Genomic DNA, 20017 nt, shown 5'->3' with positions numbered 1-20017 from the left:
TTATAATCAATGTAATGAAACAAGGTATATGATTTGTTGAATCTAAAACTGATGCTATGCCCTGTAAACTTTCACTTAATCCACAATAAAAACCTTAAAAGACAGCGCCTTGGAAGCCATGTTTGACATCCTCTGGATTCACAAAGTCAAAATCAGCCCAAGGCAGACTCTTTTTTATTTACAGTTTTTATTGTGAATTATGTGACAGTTTACATGGGAGAACACCAGCTTTACATTCATCCTATGGTATTTCATTTCATTGCAATGTTACAATCCCCTCCATGCATCATCAAACAACCCAAGGGGGCCTCCCCCTCCCATAAGCACACAGCCCCTCTCCCTCCCTGAGTCCAGAGTCCTTAGCCGCTCCATCTCACCACTTCATCATCTCCCAAGGCAGATTCTTATGAGGAGGTCAGATATGCCTCCACCCTACAACCTTCTTTTCCCTATTCTGACACCAACCATCCCTCCCACAGCTCTTTGCTTCACATGTGAGCTCGATAATCCATAGCAGTGGCCACACAAAACTCAAGGACAGTCCTCACGATTATGGGGTTTAGTGGGGAAGTGAACAGGGTACAATTCAGGAACAGAAAACACTCAGGATGCAGCAGTCCTCCAGTCTGAGGTGCCTTTTCTCAACTTACGGCAGGCACGCCTCACTTTGGTCTTCGCCTCATGTGGCCCCTCGGCCTAGGCCCTGCTGGGGCAAGTTTTGTTGTTGCTGTTGTTAAGTGCCAAAGGAGCTCTGGTAGTGTAGTGATTACGAATTGGGCTGCTAACCTCAAGGTCGGCAGTTCAAAACTACCAGCGGTTCCGCGGGAGAAAGATGAGGCTTTCTGCTCCCGTAAAGACTTACAGCCTCAGAAACCCTGTACAGGGTCACTATGAGTCGGAACCGACTCCACGGTACTTAACAACAACAATTGTTAAGTGCCATCGATAGCAACCCTGTATAGGATTTTCGAGGAGCACTTGATGGATTTGAACTGCCAATCTTGTAGTTCACAGTCCAGTGCTTATCCTACAGCACCATCCTAGGAGTCCAGGCAACTTTTACAAGGCTCTTTTAGCCAGTCTGTAAATATTCAAAGGGCATGTTCTGCTAGCCAGCCTCCTGCCCTTAGGCACTCAACTTTACTTGGTCCTCAGGCTGGGAAGCCCACAGTGGCTCTGTCTCTCCATGCTGCCACCTCTGCCGCCACCTTTCCAGCTCTGAATCTCATGCTCTGCCATGGCTCTTCATTCTTGATGGTCCTGGCATCTTCAGTTCCTTCTTCTGAGATGGCTCTTTTTAAATGTAGCGGAATGGCAAAACTAACCAATCTTGGCATTAAAGTCCTGCATACACTATTTGCATGGTCCCATCCAATCCTTTGGTGAGGGCTAAGAAGGAGTCCTGGTGTGGTGCTGTGGATTAGTCCTGGTGTGGTACTGGACTGCAATGTAGGTTTGAACTGCAAGGTTGGTGTTTCAAACTCACCAGCCACTCCTAGGAAACCCTTTACAGGGTCGCTGTGGGTCAGAACTGACTTGACGGCACTTAATAACAACAAGAACGCTTTGGATAGAAAAGCCATATCAAGTCAATTCAAGGTAGCATGATCTCTTTAGAGTAACAGTGTATTGTTTGAACTTATAACCAAAAATTACTGCTTTTGTAGCTTAAAAAATTAAGACTATCAATAAAGTGTAGCTGAAACAAAACTATGCTGCAGGAAAAATCAGCAAGGCAGAGCCTAAACTTTTAATAGCTTCCTGCCTTGTAGGGGCTGGAACAAATAGGAGAAAACAAAAACATTACAGTTATTCTGGACTTTAGTATTTTCTACTTGAAAGAATTATTGAATCCATCTAAAGAAATATTTTGACCAGTTTGTACACAATGAAAATATTCACACAAATCATTACATGAAGGTATAATATTTGTAAGACAAATGTTCTCAATGACATGTGGTAGCATAGCCACTTTTAAGAGAAAAAATTCTCACTCCATTTCATTTTAAAAAAACATGGATTTTATCATTTGCAAAACCAGATTCATCAGAACTGTAAACCTTAGTTGCAAAATTTCAGAATCTTGTTATTTTCCTCTTCTGAATTCCATAAATTAATCCAGCCAGATGTCTGTTGCCTTCTCAAGGATTTCTTGAATCTTTCTTCTCTATATCTTGATCCTATCAGGATTGATAGGATTATACCAGGATTGATAGGATTAGGAGAGAACATCTTGATTGTATCTTGATAATATCTTCTCTATATCTTGATCCTGTCACTTTGTAATGTTAGTGTGTATCCATATTAATGTGGGTGAAGGGAAAGGCAATAGACACTAAGGGAAGGTCAGTACAATATGACCAAGGCAAAGGAGGGCACTGAGAGATGCACAAGAGTTTTCGACAACAAAGGCAAATAGTATTACATCCATCACCCAGCATTAACAATAATCTACAAGTGGATACATTGGCAGACATGCAAACTGAACAGGTATGGGAAGGTGAATAGAAATACACATATATAGATTTGGCATGGAATATTTCTACAAATGTATTTGTATGTGCCGTAGATACAAGCGGGCTCTGACAGGTTCTTAGGAAATCCCATTTTCTTTTCTATTCTTCCATGAACTTTTTGAAGCCCCTTATATATCCATGTATATAGTACAACATACAGGGGGCACGTTATGAAAACTTCTTAACCATAATTAAACATCTTGAGAGAAGGAGTCACTGGGCTTAGGGACTTAGAGTCACAGTCTTGGGGAACACATAGATGAATTGGCATAAAAATTTACAGAGACGTTATTCTACATCCTACTTTGATGAGTAATGACTAGAATTTGAAAAGCTAACAAGTGACCATCTAAGATGTAACTATTAGTGTCTCCCTGTCTGGAGTAAAGAAGAGTGAAGAAAATCAGACTCAAGGAAACAATTAGTCCGAAGTAACAATAGGCTACTCAAGTCACAACCTCCAGTAATTGTCCAGAGACCAGAAGAACTAGATGGTCTCCAACTACCACTACCACTAAAGGTCCTGGACAGAATGGGAGAAAAATGTAGAACAAAATTCAAATACAAAAGCATAAAGACTCGATTTACTAGTGTGATGGAGACTGGTGGAACCTCTAAGACTGAGGCCCTGAGATACGCTTCAAGCTGGAACTCAACCCACCCCCAGGGATCACCATTCAGTCCAACAGGCCTGTAAAGGGAACAGGAACACTCATGAGGAAAGTATACCTCAGAACAATTAACTGTATGAAACCAAAAGGGCGGCATTTGCCCCCAAAGAAAGCTCAGAAGGCAGGAAAGGATAGAAAAAACGGGTGAGTTGAAATGGGGAACCCAGGGAGGAAATGGGAAGAATGCTGTTACATTGAGGAGATTGCAACTAAGGTCACAAAACAAAATGTGCATAAATCGTTGAATGGAAAACTGATCTGCTCTGTAAAATTTTACCCAAACCACAATATTTAAAAAAAAAAAATTAGTATGTTAATTTTTCTCAATTCTTGGCAGTCTGGGGTCCTTTCCCCTCTACTTCAGAGTATTATTATACACTCTTACAAAAATGTGCTCATATGAGTGCCTCTTTGTAAACATGAATAAGTCTAGGAAACAACAGTTTGCATCAAAGTTGTTGTGTGTTTTTTTTCCTTTAAAAAACCTATTAAATTCACCTTCTAAACTTTGAAAAGAAACAAACCAAATTCAGCCCTTTGTCTCCCATGTTTGGATGATCAGAGTTCCTCTCACTTAAGTCATCCTTTCTTCATAGCTATCAAGAAAAATAATCAGAAAAGAAATCACTGAATAGTTAAAACCATTTTCATCAAATACATATGAAACATGCTGTTGCCTGAGTTAAAAACTGGTTGAGACAGTTTTACATATAACTATTTTGGACTTCGATGTGCACATGTGGACCTAAAACTAGGGTGTTTGGCATGACTAAAGAAAACTGGCCCAGATTTAAAATTAAACTCCAATTTTGATTAAACTGCCAGTTGGTCTAAGAAGAATACCTTGTTCAAACATGTTCCAGGAGGATAGGAAATAGGATTGATAAGGTTAAGAAAGTTTGTAACTTTTTGAGAAGACTTTAGCTTTTTGATGAACTCTTTGCTAAAAAATATTAATCAAGAAGATTGTTTATGCAGCTTGTCTTAGGAAGAATACTTTTAGTTAATATGTCCTAGGAGGTTAGGAAATAGAATTGAAAATGTTAAGCAAAGATGCAGTCCTGCATTTATCTCAACTCTGTAGCCAAGATGATTAAATTGCCAGTCAACCAAGTCTTAATTCTAATTTCCTAGTTCCCTCAGACCAGACTTCATTTTTATTCATTCATTAAAAGCTTTGCTCCATTTCTGCTAATTCCTTATAAATCTATAACTAAAATAGAAGCATCGCTTGTTACTAGGAGAGGCAAACATGCAAGTGGACTCAATTGTTCTGGACATAATGTTTTGTTCAACAGACACCAGGATGTTAACCAATAGACTTACTGATGTTAAGAAAAATGTTTAAGGAACTTTAATAACCTCTGTAACTATTGCCTGTAATAGGGGTGGAGTGGTGTGGTGGCGCAGGATATTGCGCTGGACTGTAAGATCAGTTTGAACTGCAAGGTCGGCGATTCAAACCCACCAGTCACTTCTTGGAAACCCTACACAGGGTTGTCATGGGTTGGAGCCAGCTCTATGGCACTTAACAACAACAATTGCCTTGTATCCTTCCCATGCCTGTGAGCATACAGCCCTTTGTTCACTCCACCTTATAAATACCTCTCTGTTCTTCTGCAATTTGGAACATTATTGCACCCTGCTTTGGATGCTACAACATGTCCTGTTTCCCAAAACTCCTTTACACTAATAAAACATTTTACTTTCGCTTTGAACAGCATGTCAGCCTGGAGCTTCACTATAACAAATATCTGTTGATTATTGTTACAACAGAGTCAGGTGTATTCATTAGGTAATTTTAGCTAGTTTTTCATGCTATTCTTGCTTGGATACTTTAGGGGTGGAGACAGGCAAACTGCCCGAGAAATGAGTATGACTAATGGAAAATCCTGGTGTGGTGCGTAGAACAAGCACAGAACTGCTGACTGAAAGGTAAGCAGTTCAAGACTACTAGCCACACCTTAGAAACCCTATACAGGGTTGCAATGAGTTGGAACCAACTCGATAGCAGTGAGCAACAACACTACCACCTATGGAAATATATGCCTACCTTTCCCAAGAGCTGAGTTTTGAGTTAGGGAGAGGGTTCAGAGTATTGGGCCAGGGCCCAGCATGGTGGATGCAAGCACGCCACTGCAACTCCCTGACAGGAACATCAGCTCTCTGTGTGGAACATCCGGAAGTGTCTGCCTTTCCTGTGCAAGAACCTGTGAAGCCCTTTGTGCTGCTAAATCCTTGCCCACTTTGCAGGCTGTTCTTCTCTTTGGACAGCAAGTTCACCCCTGGCAATTTCTTCAAGAATTTTCTAAAGGTTTTACAGGACAATTGAGAATTTAACAGTGTGAAAGGGATTTTCAGAATGAACTGAACCAAGGCTTGGTGAAGGTGAAACTCCCTCCAGCTCTCTGGAAAAGCAGTAGAAAATGCTTCAAATCGTCTGCACTCTGAGACCTCCACTATCCACAGCCCAGTTAGAAATGCCTGCTCTGGAAAAGCCTGTTTTCTACCCTGTGGGCTGGGAGAGTTGCATGGAGAGACACCTCCTTTGCTACACCCATCCTCACTCCCGAGTCCAAACCAAATCCACTACCACTGAGTCAATTCCAACTCATAGTGACTTTATAGGACAAAGTGAAACTGCCCCACTGGGTTTCCAAGGCTGTAAATCTTTTCAGAAGTAGACTGCCTCATCCTTCTTCTGTGAAGTAAATGGTGGGTTCGAACTGCTGACCTTTTGGTTAGCAATCCAACACTGAATGCACTGTGCCACCAAGGCTCCTCCACCTTTCTCCCAAGAAAGCTTAATTCTCACCTGGCCTTTTTACTTCTTTCCTTGCTGTGTTCCGAGACGAAAGTTTCATTTGTGGTCTAGAAAGGAGTGGAGAGAGCCAATTTCAGTTCAGTGATGATTAGAGTCAATTCTTCTTTGAAGACAGATGATTATAACCATGTTGTATTCTCACCTGCCCTCCTGCCTGAGTTATAAGGATGCTATGAACTTTACGCCATGTGTGGGGACTCTACCTTTTCCCTTCAAATGCTAACTGGAAGCTTGACAAGAATGACAAAAGTGCCAGGAGGAGTCCAGGTTGTGATGAGTAACGCAGGAATGTGGGTTGTGAATGCGCTGAATGGGCTGCCCCTTCTTGGAAGAGCTTGCCCCTGAAACATGCCATCTTCTTCTGGCTTCTGCTAGGCCAGTCTCCTCAGGGGAAGAGCAGAATGCCTAAGGCCTGCTCTCAGGGGGATAACTGGGGACTTGAAGCCAGCAACTCACCAGGGAAATGGTGGAGCTGGAGGGCAGGGTGCGGCAGAATCGCTTGAGTAAAGTCTCTTGAACCTGCAGATGAAGTCAGTGTTTCTGTTATGTCAGCCTTCAGACTGTGTGCAGAAGGAGCTTAGGTGGGCAGACTCACCTTCTTGTCCATGAGACAACCGAACAGCAAGATGAAGACACCCTGAGAAGATAAAAATGGAAAAAGGCTGATGAAAAAGGAGAAAGGAATCAACCCAAATCAACTTGTTCTCATCCTTTCTGCCCTTACTCTCTTTCCTCTTGTCCAAATCACATATGGGGGCTCCCCATTTCTCACTTCTTCCATCCATTCCCATCACTTGGTGCATAGGATCCAATTCTAGTGCTTTTCTTTTTTTCCTCTTTGTATTTTCTTTCTATTCTATCTTTTTTTCCTCTTTGTATCTTTCATTCTATCTTTTTTACTGTATAATTTGAATCCTTATTAAGGAATAATTCACATAAAATATAATTCACATAAAATTAAGTGAACACGCTAATGATCCCCTCCCCCATTCCCTGTCCCCTTCATCCCCTGGTAACTACTGCTTTTTTTCCCACCCTTAATAGATAGTTGCAAAGGGATTATCCAGATTGTTGTTGTTAAGTACTGTCAAGTCGGTTCCAACCCATAGCAGCCCTGGTGAGTTTGAACCACCAACTTTGTGATTCAAACTGACTTTGAAGTCCAGTGCATTAGCCCGCAGTGCCATACCAGGACTCCAAGGATTGGGTACTGACAATTCCCTGGCTTCCCTTTGAGGGGGTGTAGCAAAGAGCCTGGGTGAGAATCAGTCACACTCAGTTCCAGTCCACTCCACTGCTGCTTAGCTGGGTGACCTTGAGCAGGTTATATAATCGCTCTGCACTTTAATTTCCTCTCATGTTAAATGGGGATAATACCTGCCTCACAGGTTGTAGGAAGGATTAAATGAGATCTTGCGCATGTTAACATGCATGGCATGTAATCCCTTGCTACACAATTCTCTAAAGTAACTTCTCAGATTAATTGCTGTTGATTGGCATGATGATCTCATTCACCCTTTGAATTGTATTAGAGACTGAGATGTTTAACAATGAAGTGAGAGAAGGCAATGAAGAAGAATGAGCTTGTTTCATAAAAAACATCAGGCTTCCTGGTCGGTGAGAGACTGATGGACTGTAGTCCTTAGTCACACTTCAGGCCTGGGACTGAACCCACACCCCCATGGCTAAATTTTCAGCCAAACAATAGACAGGTCTATTAAGGGAACAATAACACTAGTGAGAATCATCAGCCTTGTAAGATCAAAAGGGCAGCACTTGTCCAAGGACCAAGTTCAGATGAGTTAGGAAAGAAGAGGGAATTGAAATAGGAAACACAAGGAAAATGTAGGATGCGTGATTTTACATTATGGGGACTCCAATCAACGAGATGAAACAAAATGTGTGTGAGTTATTGAATGGAAAACAGATATGCTCTGCAACTTTCATCCAATTCACACAAAAAAAGAGTGAACATGTTTCAGGTTCAAACTCTCCAAAGAATCAGTGAGCCCTCGGTGTCAGATTCCAGGGTTCCTGTTCTTAACCTAGACTCCTTGTTTCCCCACCTAGAAAATCTAGCATTTAAAGAGATGATGCATGGGAATCCCTTTAGTGAAAAGCTAAATTCCTTGGAGAGGTAGATAATAAACCAAGAAAGAAGAATATTAATATAATCCCAAATTAGAGGAGAGGAGAGGAAAGTTGTTTCGGGTTTCCAGAAATGTGGTCTCCCTTGGGCAGTCTCTCCAGAACAACCTTTTGAGGAAAGTCACTGCAAAAGAAGGGCGGGAGGGCTGGAGAGGAGACAGGGCGTAGGGGTGTGTTTAAGCAGAGTGCATACGGGTGCTGGCTAGGGCCAAACCAGTGCCAGGCAACATTATCTTCCTCTCAGCTATACTGAGCTGAGCTCCTTAATGCCAATGCAGGCGCTTCAGAGTTCACAGACCTTTTAAACTCATAAGCTGGAGAGCAATCAGGGCAGGTATTTGCTGCCATCCCTATTCTACAGACAAGAAAACCAAAGCTCAGAGAAATTATGTGATTTGTCCAGACTTTTCCAGCTAGGTAGTGGAGGAATGTGGATTCCAACATAAGCCTTCTAAAATTCTCAAACTTACAGGAAACATACTTAGGTGTTAAGCCTTTGACTACTAGCCCAAAGTTTGGCCATTTAAATAGAGGAACCTTGCAAGAAAGTCCTGGCGATGTGCTTTTGAAAGGTCACAGCCTTGGAAACCCTATGTTGTTGTTATTAAGTGCTGTCGAATCTATTTTGACTCATAGCAACTCTGTGTAGGGTTCCTGAGGAGCAGCTGGTGGGTTTGAAGTGCTGACCCCGTGGTTCACAGACCAGTGCTGATCCTACAGCACCACACCAGAAGTTCTGGGAACCCTGTGGAACAGTTCTTCTCTGTACACATGATATCATCATGAGTTGGAATCGACCCATGACAACCAACAACAATAACAGGTTGTTTCTGTTTCACCGTAATACCAGTATGAAGGGACTGGCAGTGACTTAGAATACCTAAAAACACAGCCATCATGTTACCACCCACCTGAGAGGTATTGAGAACCGTGAAGATGTAGTGGGGGACTTCGGAGACCTCCTCTATCAGAGTGGCCAGGCCCAGCCCCCAGGTCAGGCCAAAGATAGGTGTGAGAATGAGCAGGGCTTTGATCACCCCCAGAAGGGCTTGACGCTTCTCCACCTGAGGCCCCTCAGACAGTGAAGGTCTCAGCAACTTGAGCATAGCCATGGTTAGTACCAGCCCGTTCACGCCCACAATAGCCAACACTGGTCCCACGAAAGTGTAGAGTGCCCCTCCCTCCCCATCCAGCCAGCATGCCCCTTCCCTCAGGTATTTCCCCCGGGGTAGGTAGAGGACTAGAGCACCCCCTGCAAATCCCAGTGGGCACATATAGCCAAGGACCACCATCAGGGGAAGTACCCAGTGCTTTGACAGTTGATGGAAGACGAAGATCAGCTGGTGGGCTAACACCAGGGCCTGTGCAAGCATCCAGAAAAAGGTGGCCAGGTAGAGGAAATGGCAGAGGAAGGCAGCAGTCAGACAGAGTGGGCTATGGGGTCCTGGGGGAAGCAGCGGGGCTCCTAGGAAGCAGGTGTCTGCAGCCAGCAGGCAGAGTACCATGTTGAGCAGGGCTGCATGGCGGAAGTAGGCAACCTTGTTTCGTACCACAACTCTCCATACCAGCTTGTACACACCCAGGCACACAAGCAGTGCCAGGATGGAGGCCCCCAAGCCCAGCTGGCTCAGCAGCTCCAGGGTAGAGCTTTCTGGGACAGTGTGTGGAGACATGAGGACGGAGAAGGCTGTGAGGTGCAGACAGACACACTGAGTGGTAGAGCTGGCCTGGGCTGCCTGTGCCTGGCACCCTTCATCAGACCAACCCCCTTCACCTTGGAAGAGACCATGGTCCCAGAAAACACAGTGAGGGGTGCCATCTCCATCCCCAAAGTCCATGATGACCTCTCCCTGGTGGTAAGCCTGGCCACCTGCCATGATGGAGATGGAAAGGACCAGACCAGGAGTGGTATAGCGGGGGTCCCCCAACCCCCTTCCATAGTTTGAGGGCAGAAGGTGGTCCATTTTCTTCAGCACCAGGCTAGTAAGACTAATGTTGGCCTCACTAGGGGCCAGTGGGGCCAATGAGCGCCCCGGAATCTGTGCTTGCACTGGGGGCTGAGTGAAGGAGATTCTGTAGTCAGTGAGATTTGTGGGCTCAAGGAGTTGGGTCTGAAGCTGTACATTGGGCAAGAGGAAGGAGTACGGATGATCCTGTGGGTCCAGGCTGCATGCCAGGGACTCCACAGCCAGCAGGAGAGCTGAGCTTGCCGAGGGCTTCTGGGCCTGAGTCGGGGTCCACAAAGAACTGTTGTCCAAGTCTAGGATCTTGTCTGTGGCTGTCAGGAGAGCCTGTAGCATCCAACAGAGAGGAGCCCACAGCACTGAGCCAGGGCACTGGGAACTACAGACCTAGAAACATACCCACCCTAGTCCAGTGCAACACCCAACACTGAGGAGGAAAGGGAGGGAGGAGGAGGGCCTGGGAAGGGAGACTTGCCAGATAGGGAGAATGGGAGCTGTTGAGCCAACCACTTGGCAACATCTCCTATGCCCTTCTATCTGAAAGCCCTCCATCCCTTAGAGCCACCTGTCTTAAGAGGGTCCCAGTATCATTAGATACCCCATTCAATAAAGTTCGAAGGTGCTAGCTGTAGTAGAGGCATACTGTTCTGACGTGCTGGGTCACAAGTGTGGCCGTGTTTCCCAGGCATGAAGGGGGTGTGGCATCAATGCCTCCAACTATTCTTTTGGCTGCAGCTAATGAGTCACCAACTGAAGCCCACAAATGTGCTGATTTCAGTGAGTCCAGCAAATCTACGTGTGTGTTTGGCAATCTCCAAGTAGGTAGTCTATGTGTGTATGGCCGGGAGTGGGTGGGGAGGCTAGGGGTGGGGGGGAGTGAGCGAGGGAAGGGAACAGAAGGGGGGGTGTTGTAATCATGTCCTATCTATATGTCTGAGTGGGCGTAGATGCCTCCAAGTCCCCATGGGACCAGCACCGGGCCTTCTCCATATCCCAGTGCCTTGGAGACAGGCGTTTAAAGTAAGGGAGGACAGCACTAGGGGAAAGACACCTAAGCTCTAGAAAGGGCTGCCTGACAGCTTACAGTGATGTCAAAGACATAGGAGTGCCCATAGGTGAAGAACCGACCCCACACACACACTCCTGCCCAGCTGGGCTCCACTATGGTACAAAGCTCTCACCTTTAGGGCACTGTGGTTAAGATGCATTCTGGTCTCTGCCACCACCTTGGCCAGGACAGTCACGGTGTCCAACAGTGCCAGTAAATCTGAGGGTGACCTCACCTCCGCCACATGACCTGGCAACTTTGCCAGGAGATGTGGCACCTCTTTAGCAGGCTGGCCCTGGCCTGCCTGCAGCAGCTGAACAGACAAGACAGCAGGAAGGTGGGATGGTGCAAACATTCCCAAGGGAGGGACACCCTCTTCTCCTTCCCCCTGCTGCTTCCCCACCACACTCCACACCCACCCCAGGGAGAGCAGAAAGCATTAAGGGGAAGACCCAAGGGGAAGACACGGATAGCAATCTTAGTGGGGACACTTGATAGGACTGCAATTTGAGCTTCGACCCTAGGGGGACTGCTGGCCACTCTAAGGCTCTGACAGGTTTCAGCTCAGAGCAGCTGGGACTCGAGGCTGGGGCGCACGAGGAAAGGACTGTAAAGTTGGGAAACCTCTGAGTCCTAAATGAAGGAAGGGGAGGTCATAGAGGACAGTATATGCAGCGCCAGAAATGTTACCCTGGCTTGATGCAGCAAGGCCAGGAGCCTGGCATCTGTACAGCTACTGTGAATGGGTCCCCAGGCCCCATCAGGTCCACAGGACCTTGTCATCATTCCAGTCCTGTTCATAGGGCATGGGGCCTGTGCCACGTAGCCAGCCTTGGTGACATTCCAGGTAACAGCCAAGGAGTCCTCGGGGCACATGACGTCTCCATCTGGAGAGTGATGACCAGGAGAACTCAGCAGTCATGGTCTATCTCTAGCCTTTCATTGGGCAGAGCCCCTGCAGGCTTGGGAGCCTGGCCCTGTTGTCCAGGGTGGGGAAACCTCAAGGAGGAAAAGGAGTGCTTCCAGGTCAAGCCTGGAGCTCTCAGGCCTTCCTGCTGCCCTTTCCAGGGGAGAGCTGAAACCCAGAGCCCCACATACCCTGGATGATGCTGACGGAGACAGAGATCTTGAGAGGGGCCATTTCCGGGCTCTGCAGTTCATAAGTATATGTAGTGTCAGTTGCAGGGCAGCTGTGAACGGCCAGCACGAGGCACTCGGAGTCTGACTTACTGAGTAAGTAGACTGCGGGAAGATGAGACAAGGGAGCTGTCACTAGGCCCGAAACAGTTCTAGAAGCCTGCAGCTCCAGAGATGCTGTTTCAGTCCTTCTATCATTTCAGAAGGGGTGAAGTATGAGGACTAGCCGAATGGCCTGTGGTATTGAGCTACTATGGGTGGAACATGGATTTGGAAGAAGGTGGACCTGGGTGTGAATCCTGGGTCAAAGTTCTAGGACTTGTAGCCACTGTCTCCTCTTTTGTCAAATGGGGTGATCACCAAGTTCACCTCACAGTGTTTATTAGGTGAGTTCAATGGGCTTGTGTGGGTGGAAGCATTTTGAAAATGTTTTCTATACATATATTTATTATGATTGCAATAGGTATAAGATTGTTCTGATAGGGTGGAAAAAAAAGGGAGTGTTGAACATGTGGCCCCAGAACTCCCAGGTGGAACTGCAGCTACCTGAGGAGATTAGCTGCCTCTCTCTCCAGAGCCCCTGACCACGTGGCCCCTTTTCCTACCTGTGTTGCCCTCCCCAGGGCTCCAGGAAGCATTGTGGGCCAGGTGTGTGCTAGGGATGCAGCAGCGCAGGTGGAAGCCAGAGGAAGTAGCACAGGAGACGGAGAGCTGGTCTGGAAGTCGCGCCACATCTGTCTCCTGCAAGGGGACCCTCACCTCCTGGTGCAGCTCCCACCTGAATCCTTGGGCCTCAAAGCAGCACATGTACTCGCCTGCAGACACACACCTTCTGCACCTGCCGGCTCCTCTGCGCCCTCCCCACCTTGTACCACAGAGTCCCTGTGACTTCCCAAACTCTGGCTCTCATTCACCCTCCCTCTTCTGCTCTCCACCCAAAGCTTAATGTCAGCCAGAAAGATCCAGAATGGCCCTTATTGAGCACATTTCCAGCCCACAAAGGATTTCCAGGACAAAGAAGGGATCTGCAAAAGAGGCTCTGTACTCATTTCTATTAGCCTTTACTACGGTTTCTCCCATGAACCTCTCTACCTACAGCAGCTGCCCCCCTGCGCTGTCCCTGCCATTTTGTTGCTGTTGTTAAAGTGTGGTTGTGTCAGTGCTGACTCACAGTGACCCTGTAAAGGACTGGCTGATGGGTTTGAACTGCCAACCTTTCGGTTAGCAATCCAGTGCTTATCCTACAGTCTCACACCAAGAAGAATATGGATCTGAAATTGAGATGATCTTTCCAGTCTCCTCTACACTGAAATGGGCCTCTTAGCCTTTCTTTCCCCAAAGTGAATATATGGAAAGATGAAACAGGAAAGGAAGTGGAGAAAAGAGAAGGGAAGAAGGAGGGAGCAGCATGAAGGAGAGATGAAGGGAAGCAGAGAAAGAAGAGGAAGAGAAGGGGAGACCCAGAAAGAGGGTAAGAGAACCCCATTGAGAAGGGTTACCTGCCCAGTCCTGGGAGATGTTGAAGATACTGAGGGCAGCCTGACCCTGTCTTGAAGAGTTCAAGGACACCTGTGATCCTGGTTGCAGAAGGATGGGGCTGGAGCTCCTTTGGGGCCGCAGGAACCAGTGCAGGTCAGTGGCGGTGAGGTGCACAAGGAGAGTCAGGTTCAGCGTGCTGCCAGGCTTTGGCAGTGGGGAGTCTATGTGCAGTGTCCCAGGGACTGCAGAGAGGCAGGAGATGGCCCTCCTCGCAGTGTAGCCCTCACTCCTTCCCCACACCTTCTGAAGCCTTTCTAGCATTTTATTATCCCTGAAAGGACATCTGAGTGTAGCTACTGTAACTCAACCTGAAAGACCCTGTCTATCATTTGTTGTTGTTGTTAGGTGTCATCTAGTTGGTACTGACTCATAGTGACCCTGTGCATAGCAGAACAAAACATTGCCCAATCCTGGGCCAACCTCAATTTTGTTGCCACTCTTGAGTCCAATGACGCTACCACTTTGCCAATCCATCTCGCTGGGGGTCTTTCTCTTTTTCTCTGACCCTTCACCCTACCAAACAGATATCATTCTCCAGCAACTTCTCCTGACAATATGTTCAAACTATGAGAGACAAAGTTTGGCCATCCTGGCCTCCAAGGAACACTCTGGCTGTACTTCTTCCAACACAGGACTGTTTATTCTTTTGGCAGCCCATGGCACTTTCAATATTCTCCTCCAACACCATAACTCAAAAGAGTCAATTCTTCTACTGTCTTCCTTATTCACTGTCCAGCTTTTACATGCATATGATGTTATTGAAAATACCATGGCTTGGGTCATTGGGATTCCCCAAAAAAGGAACCCCTTTGGTATATGACTTCCCCTTCCTCCAGGTGGCTTGGGACCATTGAAGATTCTTCCTGAACTCCTAGGTCACTCCAGCACTTTCTGTCCTTGTTCAGATGTCCCTGGGGCCCTGCTGTTCTTTCATTAATCTCACTGTCTAGGGCCTAAACTCAGGGTTTGCGATTTGCTGTGAGCTGAAATTTTCTCCTGTCCAGAGAAACTACTGGTTTTGAGCCAGCTGGAAGAAACACAGAGTTCAAAGAGAGAGGAACACCATACACACACAGAGGATTTCTTCCACATGGGGCCACTGGTTTTCAAGTTCCCAACCCTCCTTACCAGGTGGCAGTAACTGACAGTAGGCGGGCTCAGGATAGCTGAAGACAAGGCAGTCACAGGGCTGGTGGTTGTGAAGGGTGAGGCAGGAAGAGTGATGGGAGCAGACACTGGTGTTCCACTGATACCCAGAGAGACACACACAATAGAAACCCCCATCTTGGGCCTTACACTCTGTGATAAAAAGAAAGGCAGTGAATAAAAAGTGATAAAAAGAAATGGGCAGGCAGGCCAAGAAAGCCAGGGAGGCAGAACCAACTGTGTGATGCCTAAGAGGTTTTAAGGTTGGGTATCTGCAACAATCCCAGAGTTACAGGTGCCTCAATCAAGCCCACGTGTCAGGGGCTGCTCCCCAGCCAGGGCTCAAAGTAGCCCAGGTTAAGTTCAAATGTCCTTGCCCATGGTGTGTGCCCTTTGGTCCCTCTACCAAACCTGGACACGGAGTAGGAAGGGGAGAGTCTATCTGAGGAGCCATGAGGATGCTTCAGGAAGAATTTCAGACAAGCTGCTGCAGGAGGCTCAGTGCCCAAGTCCTGGTCAGCTTGGAATCTCCTCTCTGAGCAGGCAGTTGCACCAAGATGCATGGTGCAGTGGGGGTCCTCCCTACCTGTCGTAAGGCTGAGACTACTAAGAGTTCTTGGGGATGACGAAGTCAAGGCAGAGGAGTGAGCCAGGGTCCTGGAGAGTTCCGGTGGCCAGTTGTCTGAAAAGTCCAGATGCACATAGACAGAGACCAGGACTGAGTCTACAGACAGGGCAGATGGGGGAAGGGGAGGAAGATGCTATAAGGTTGTGGATCCACCCCTCTTTTGCCTCCCACGCTGATGTGGTCATTCCCAGGAACATGGGAAAAATCCCACCTCATGAAGCCTTTCTAGGCACCCAGGCAGGACACAGAAAGGCAGTGACTCCTCCCCATGTGACAATACGTTCAGATACACTGTTCCATGGCATCTTCCCAACAAGCCCCATTTTACAAATGAGGCTTACGAGGTTTCCTCAAGGCCTTGCAGCTAGAGAACTAGTTGGTACAGGGACCTGGTCTGGCTGACCTCTCTGCTCCCTCACTGTGCCCTGTCCCAATCCTTCCATCCACCCCCACCCCCCTCGCCTCTTGTAAGTCCCCTCCTTCTGTCTTCTCACCAGATGCTCCACTCTCTTGGCCCAGTTGCTTCTCAGATTCCCCCATGGCCTGACTCGGTCCCTGAAACGGAACAGAGGGAAGGCCTCTGAGAGAGGCTGACAGGGGTTTTCCCAGGGGTTCCTTCTTCCCAGGTGGCCTCAGGCACCAGCCTTGCTAGTCTGGCCTGCCTCTGAAGCTCTTCTTTTTGCCTGGAACCAAGTGTGACCATCAAGAGGGGAAAGTGGCTTCTGGTAGGAGGTTCCAGGGACATAGACCAGGGGCCCCACCTGGACCTGCAAGTCCTACCTGAAACCAGGAACCAAGCACACCCTGGAGAGTCAACATGCTTTGCTTAATTCCTTCCTGAGTTTGATGAGCCCTCGCCTCGAGTTCATCCAGGCTAGTTAAAATGTCTGGTTCTAGAGAGCCAGTGGGGAAGGGTGAGTAGAGGTGAGTGGGCTCAGAGGCTGGGGGACTTCTGTTCTCTGGGATTTGCCATGAGGCTGATCAGAAGGCGGCATTTGCCCTTCCTTTTGTCTCTGATTCCTGCAAATGATTTCCCCATCAACTCCTTCCTCTCTCAAAATTGCATGTGGAGATCTATCCATCTCTAAATATAGTTACAGATCTAGATAAGGAGTCCCTGGGTGGCACAAATGGTTAAGTGCTTACCTACTAAGAGTTTGGAGAGGCCAGTCCACCCAGAGGCGCCTTGGAAGAAAGGCCTGGCAAACTACTTCCAAAAAAATTCAGCAATTGAAAACCCTATGGAGTGAGTACAGTTCTACTCTGACACATATGGCATCACTATGAATCATGACTATGAATGGCAGCTGGAATAGATATTGATACAGATGTGAATATGGGTAAGATATGAGGAGGCTTTAGAAAGGGCATGGGAAAATTGAATTATAAATAATGGAATTTTTCATGAACTTTTTGAAGCCTCCTTGTATGGAGATAGATAAAGCATAGATAAAACCAGATTCTTCTCTTGAAGAAAGAAAACAGATTCCAAAAAGAACTAATCTAGACTCTGCTACTTTTCCTCAGATTCTCTTCTGCCCTCTAAGCCAATCGTTACCTAATCTGGAAAGTTTTTCTTTTCTTTTCATTTTTAAATTGCAGGCTTGATTGGAAGAGCCTTTGTCCAAAGTACAGCAGGCATCATCCATGTTTTCAGGGACAATAGAGAAATCTTGGGAAACAGACCGATAAGATCTCTTAAAGGTCAAGTAACAAACCAGTTTCTGCCCTCTAGCCTTTTTCTCCTCCACCTGCCCTTCCTCCCCACTCCCAAGAGGTCCAGCCCAGGGGTACCTCTGCAGACCTCCCCCAGGTCCTCACCCATCTCACGTACAGGCTGGGATGTTTGGATAGCTGGTGACCCCAGCGTGGGGAAAGTCAAAGCCAGGAGCAGCAGCGGGGCCACCAAGTACACCATGGCTCAGTGGAGCAATCCCCAGGAACCCTCCTGTTAATGTGTCATGCAAATGTCCCCAGAGGAAAGCTGGGGCTGGGCACAGATGGGATGGGAGGGGAAGATGGAAGGAAGCCAGGGTCAAGTTTACAGAGGAAGTGCTACAGCCCATGACTTTTGAGTCAAATGGGCATCCAGGCCACTGAGGGGGTCACCTGGAATCCACACATCCTAGGCTCATCCACAGTCTGGACCAAGGAATCAGTGAGCAGGAGAAGACTTAGGGAGCTACCAGCAATGTGTCAATAAACTGGGTTCAGTGACATTCTCAAGGATCCAGGAGATCCAGATTGTTCTGGAACTCCCAAGAAGCTATATCATTGCTCAAAGAGCTAAGATTAGAAAAGACTCAGAACTTACTGCTACCTCAAAATATGTTAGTCCAAAATAAATTCCAGATAGACTAGTGATTTACATGTAGAAGGGAATCTGGAAAATGCTAGAAGAAATTATCAACTAATTTCACAAAATAATTTTGAAGTAAGGATACACACCCAGAAGGGAGGAAGCAGATAAATTTGACTGTCTAGTTTTGGGGTTTTTTTTTTATTTGGCACAAAAACTATGTGTTAAAATAAAAATTATAAAACTATGTTTAAATAAAGTTTTCTTACATAAGAACTTTGTGTCTTATATATCAGTAACATAGAAAATAGGAAAGAAGATAAGAATAGGCAGCTTACTGAAAAGTAAATTCAAATCAATGAAGGAAATATAAAAGCATTCAGCCTCATACATAAAAAATGCAAATCAAAATAACAAGAAGTCTCTGGGTGGCACAAATAGTTAAACAGTCATGTCCTTCCAGAAGCACCTCAGAAGAAAGGCCTGGTGATCTATATCCCAAAACTCAGTCATTGAAAACCTTATGGAACACAGTTCTACTCTGATACACATGGGGATCACCATAAACCAGAATCAACTCAATGTCAACTGGCTAATTATTAAAACACAAAATAATGACTATATTCAGTGTATATGTGTATAAGGCTATTCAGTGTTGTTGTTGTTGTTGTTAGGTGCCACCAAGTCGATACTGACTCATATAGTGACCCTATGCACAACAGAACGAAACACTGCCCAGTCCTGGGCCATCACACAATCGTTGCTACATTTGAGCTCATTGATACTGCCACTGTGCCAATCCATCTCGTTGGGGGGTCTTCCTCTTTCTCACCAACCTTCACTTTACCAAACATGATATCCTTCACCAGGGATTGGTTCCTCTTGACAATATATCCAAAGTATGAAACATGAAGTCTGGCCATCCTAGCTTCCAAGGAGCACTCTGGCTGCACTTCTTCCAACACAGATCTATTAGTTCTTTTGATAGTCCATGGTACTTTCAATATTCTCCTCCAGCACCATAACTCAAATGCATCAATTCCCCTATGGTCTTCCTTATTCCCTGTCCAACTTTCGCATGCGTATGAAGTTATTAAGAATACCATGGCTTGGGTCAGGTGCACCTTAGTTCTCAAACTGACATCTTTGCTCTTCAACACTTTAAAGAGGTCTGTACAGCAGATTTGCCCAATGTAATACATCATATGTTGTTATTGTTAAGTGCCGTACAGTCATGTTCAACCCATGGCGACCCTGTATAGGGTTTCCAAGGAGCAGCTGGTGAGCTTGAACCACTGATCTTGTGGTTCAGTGCATTAACTCACAGCACCACACCTAGCAAATGAATTAACCAAAATGTCTGTTAGAAAGAGATCGTTTAAATAAAGCTGTGAATAATAGTAACTCTATTTTGGAGTGACCACCAATATACTCGTATGTGGTGGTTTAAAGTATACATTATGGATACCAAACCAAAACCAAACCCAGTGCCTTACCAGTGGGTAACAACCCTATACAACACAGTAGAACTATGCTACCAAGTTTCTAAGGATGTAATTCTTCACAGAAACAGATTATCACATTTCTCCCACAGACGGAGATGGCTGGTAGTTCAAATAGCAGACCTTTTGGTTAGTGTTATTATTGTTAAGTGCCATTGAATCAGTTCCAACCCACAGTGCCTATTCCTACCCACAGTCAGTTCTGACCCACAGTTTCCAGGAGTGGCTGGTGAGCTTGATCCTCTAACTTTGTGACTCAGACCAACAGCACATTAACCAACAGCCCACACCAGTAGCCCAATGCTTAACCACTGTGCCTCCAGAACCTTTATTACTGTGAATATTATACCATTTATATAAAACAAGGAAAATCTAGATATTTGTGCTTTATGTATACTGTAGCTAGAATATTTCTGGAAGAATACATCAGAAATTCAGCAATAGTTGTTGCCTGTCATGAACGGGACTAGAGGTCTTAATGGGTCTGTATGATTTCTGTTTTATTAACCATATTCATCCATCCCTTGCCTGTCAGTTTGTGGTACTGTGGTGGCTTGCATGTTGCTGTGATGCTAGAAGCTATGCCATCATCTGC

The 20017-nt window shown here is 46.2% G+C and overlaps 1 protein-coding gene across 1 annotated transcript; it reads right to left on the bottom strand.

The window, feature by feature from the left end:
• Positions 1–6416: 6416 nt before the first annotated feature.
• Positions 6417–17539, bottom strand: GPR113 (G protein-coupled receptor 113). The gene is made up of 12 exons (XM_006835296.1): positions 17456–17539; positions 16116–16176; positions 15580–15717; positions 14948–15146; positions 13808–14052; positions 12914–13123; positions 12270–12413; positions 11862–12058; positions 11305–11484; positions 9071–10450; positions 6607–6648; positions 6417–6530 (listed from the first exon to the last, which is right to left on the bottom strand). The coding sequence occupies exons 1-12, from the start codon at positions 17537–17539 to the stop codon at positions 6417–6419; spliced, it is 2994 nt and encodes a 997-aa protein (XP_006835359.1).
• Between the last annotated feature and the right edge of the window lie 2478 nt (positions 17540–20017).

This window comes from Chrysochloris asiatica, unplaced genomic scaffold, assembly GCF_000296735.1.
Source record: "Chrysochloris asiatica unplaced genomic scaffold, ChrAsi1.0 scaffold00016, whole genome shotgun sequence".
NCBI lineage: Eukaryota > Metazoa > Chordata > Mammalia > Afrosoricida > Chrysochloridae > Chrysochloris > Chrysochloris asiatica.
This window is presented reverse-complemented; position numbering and strand designations above follow the sequence as displayed.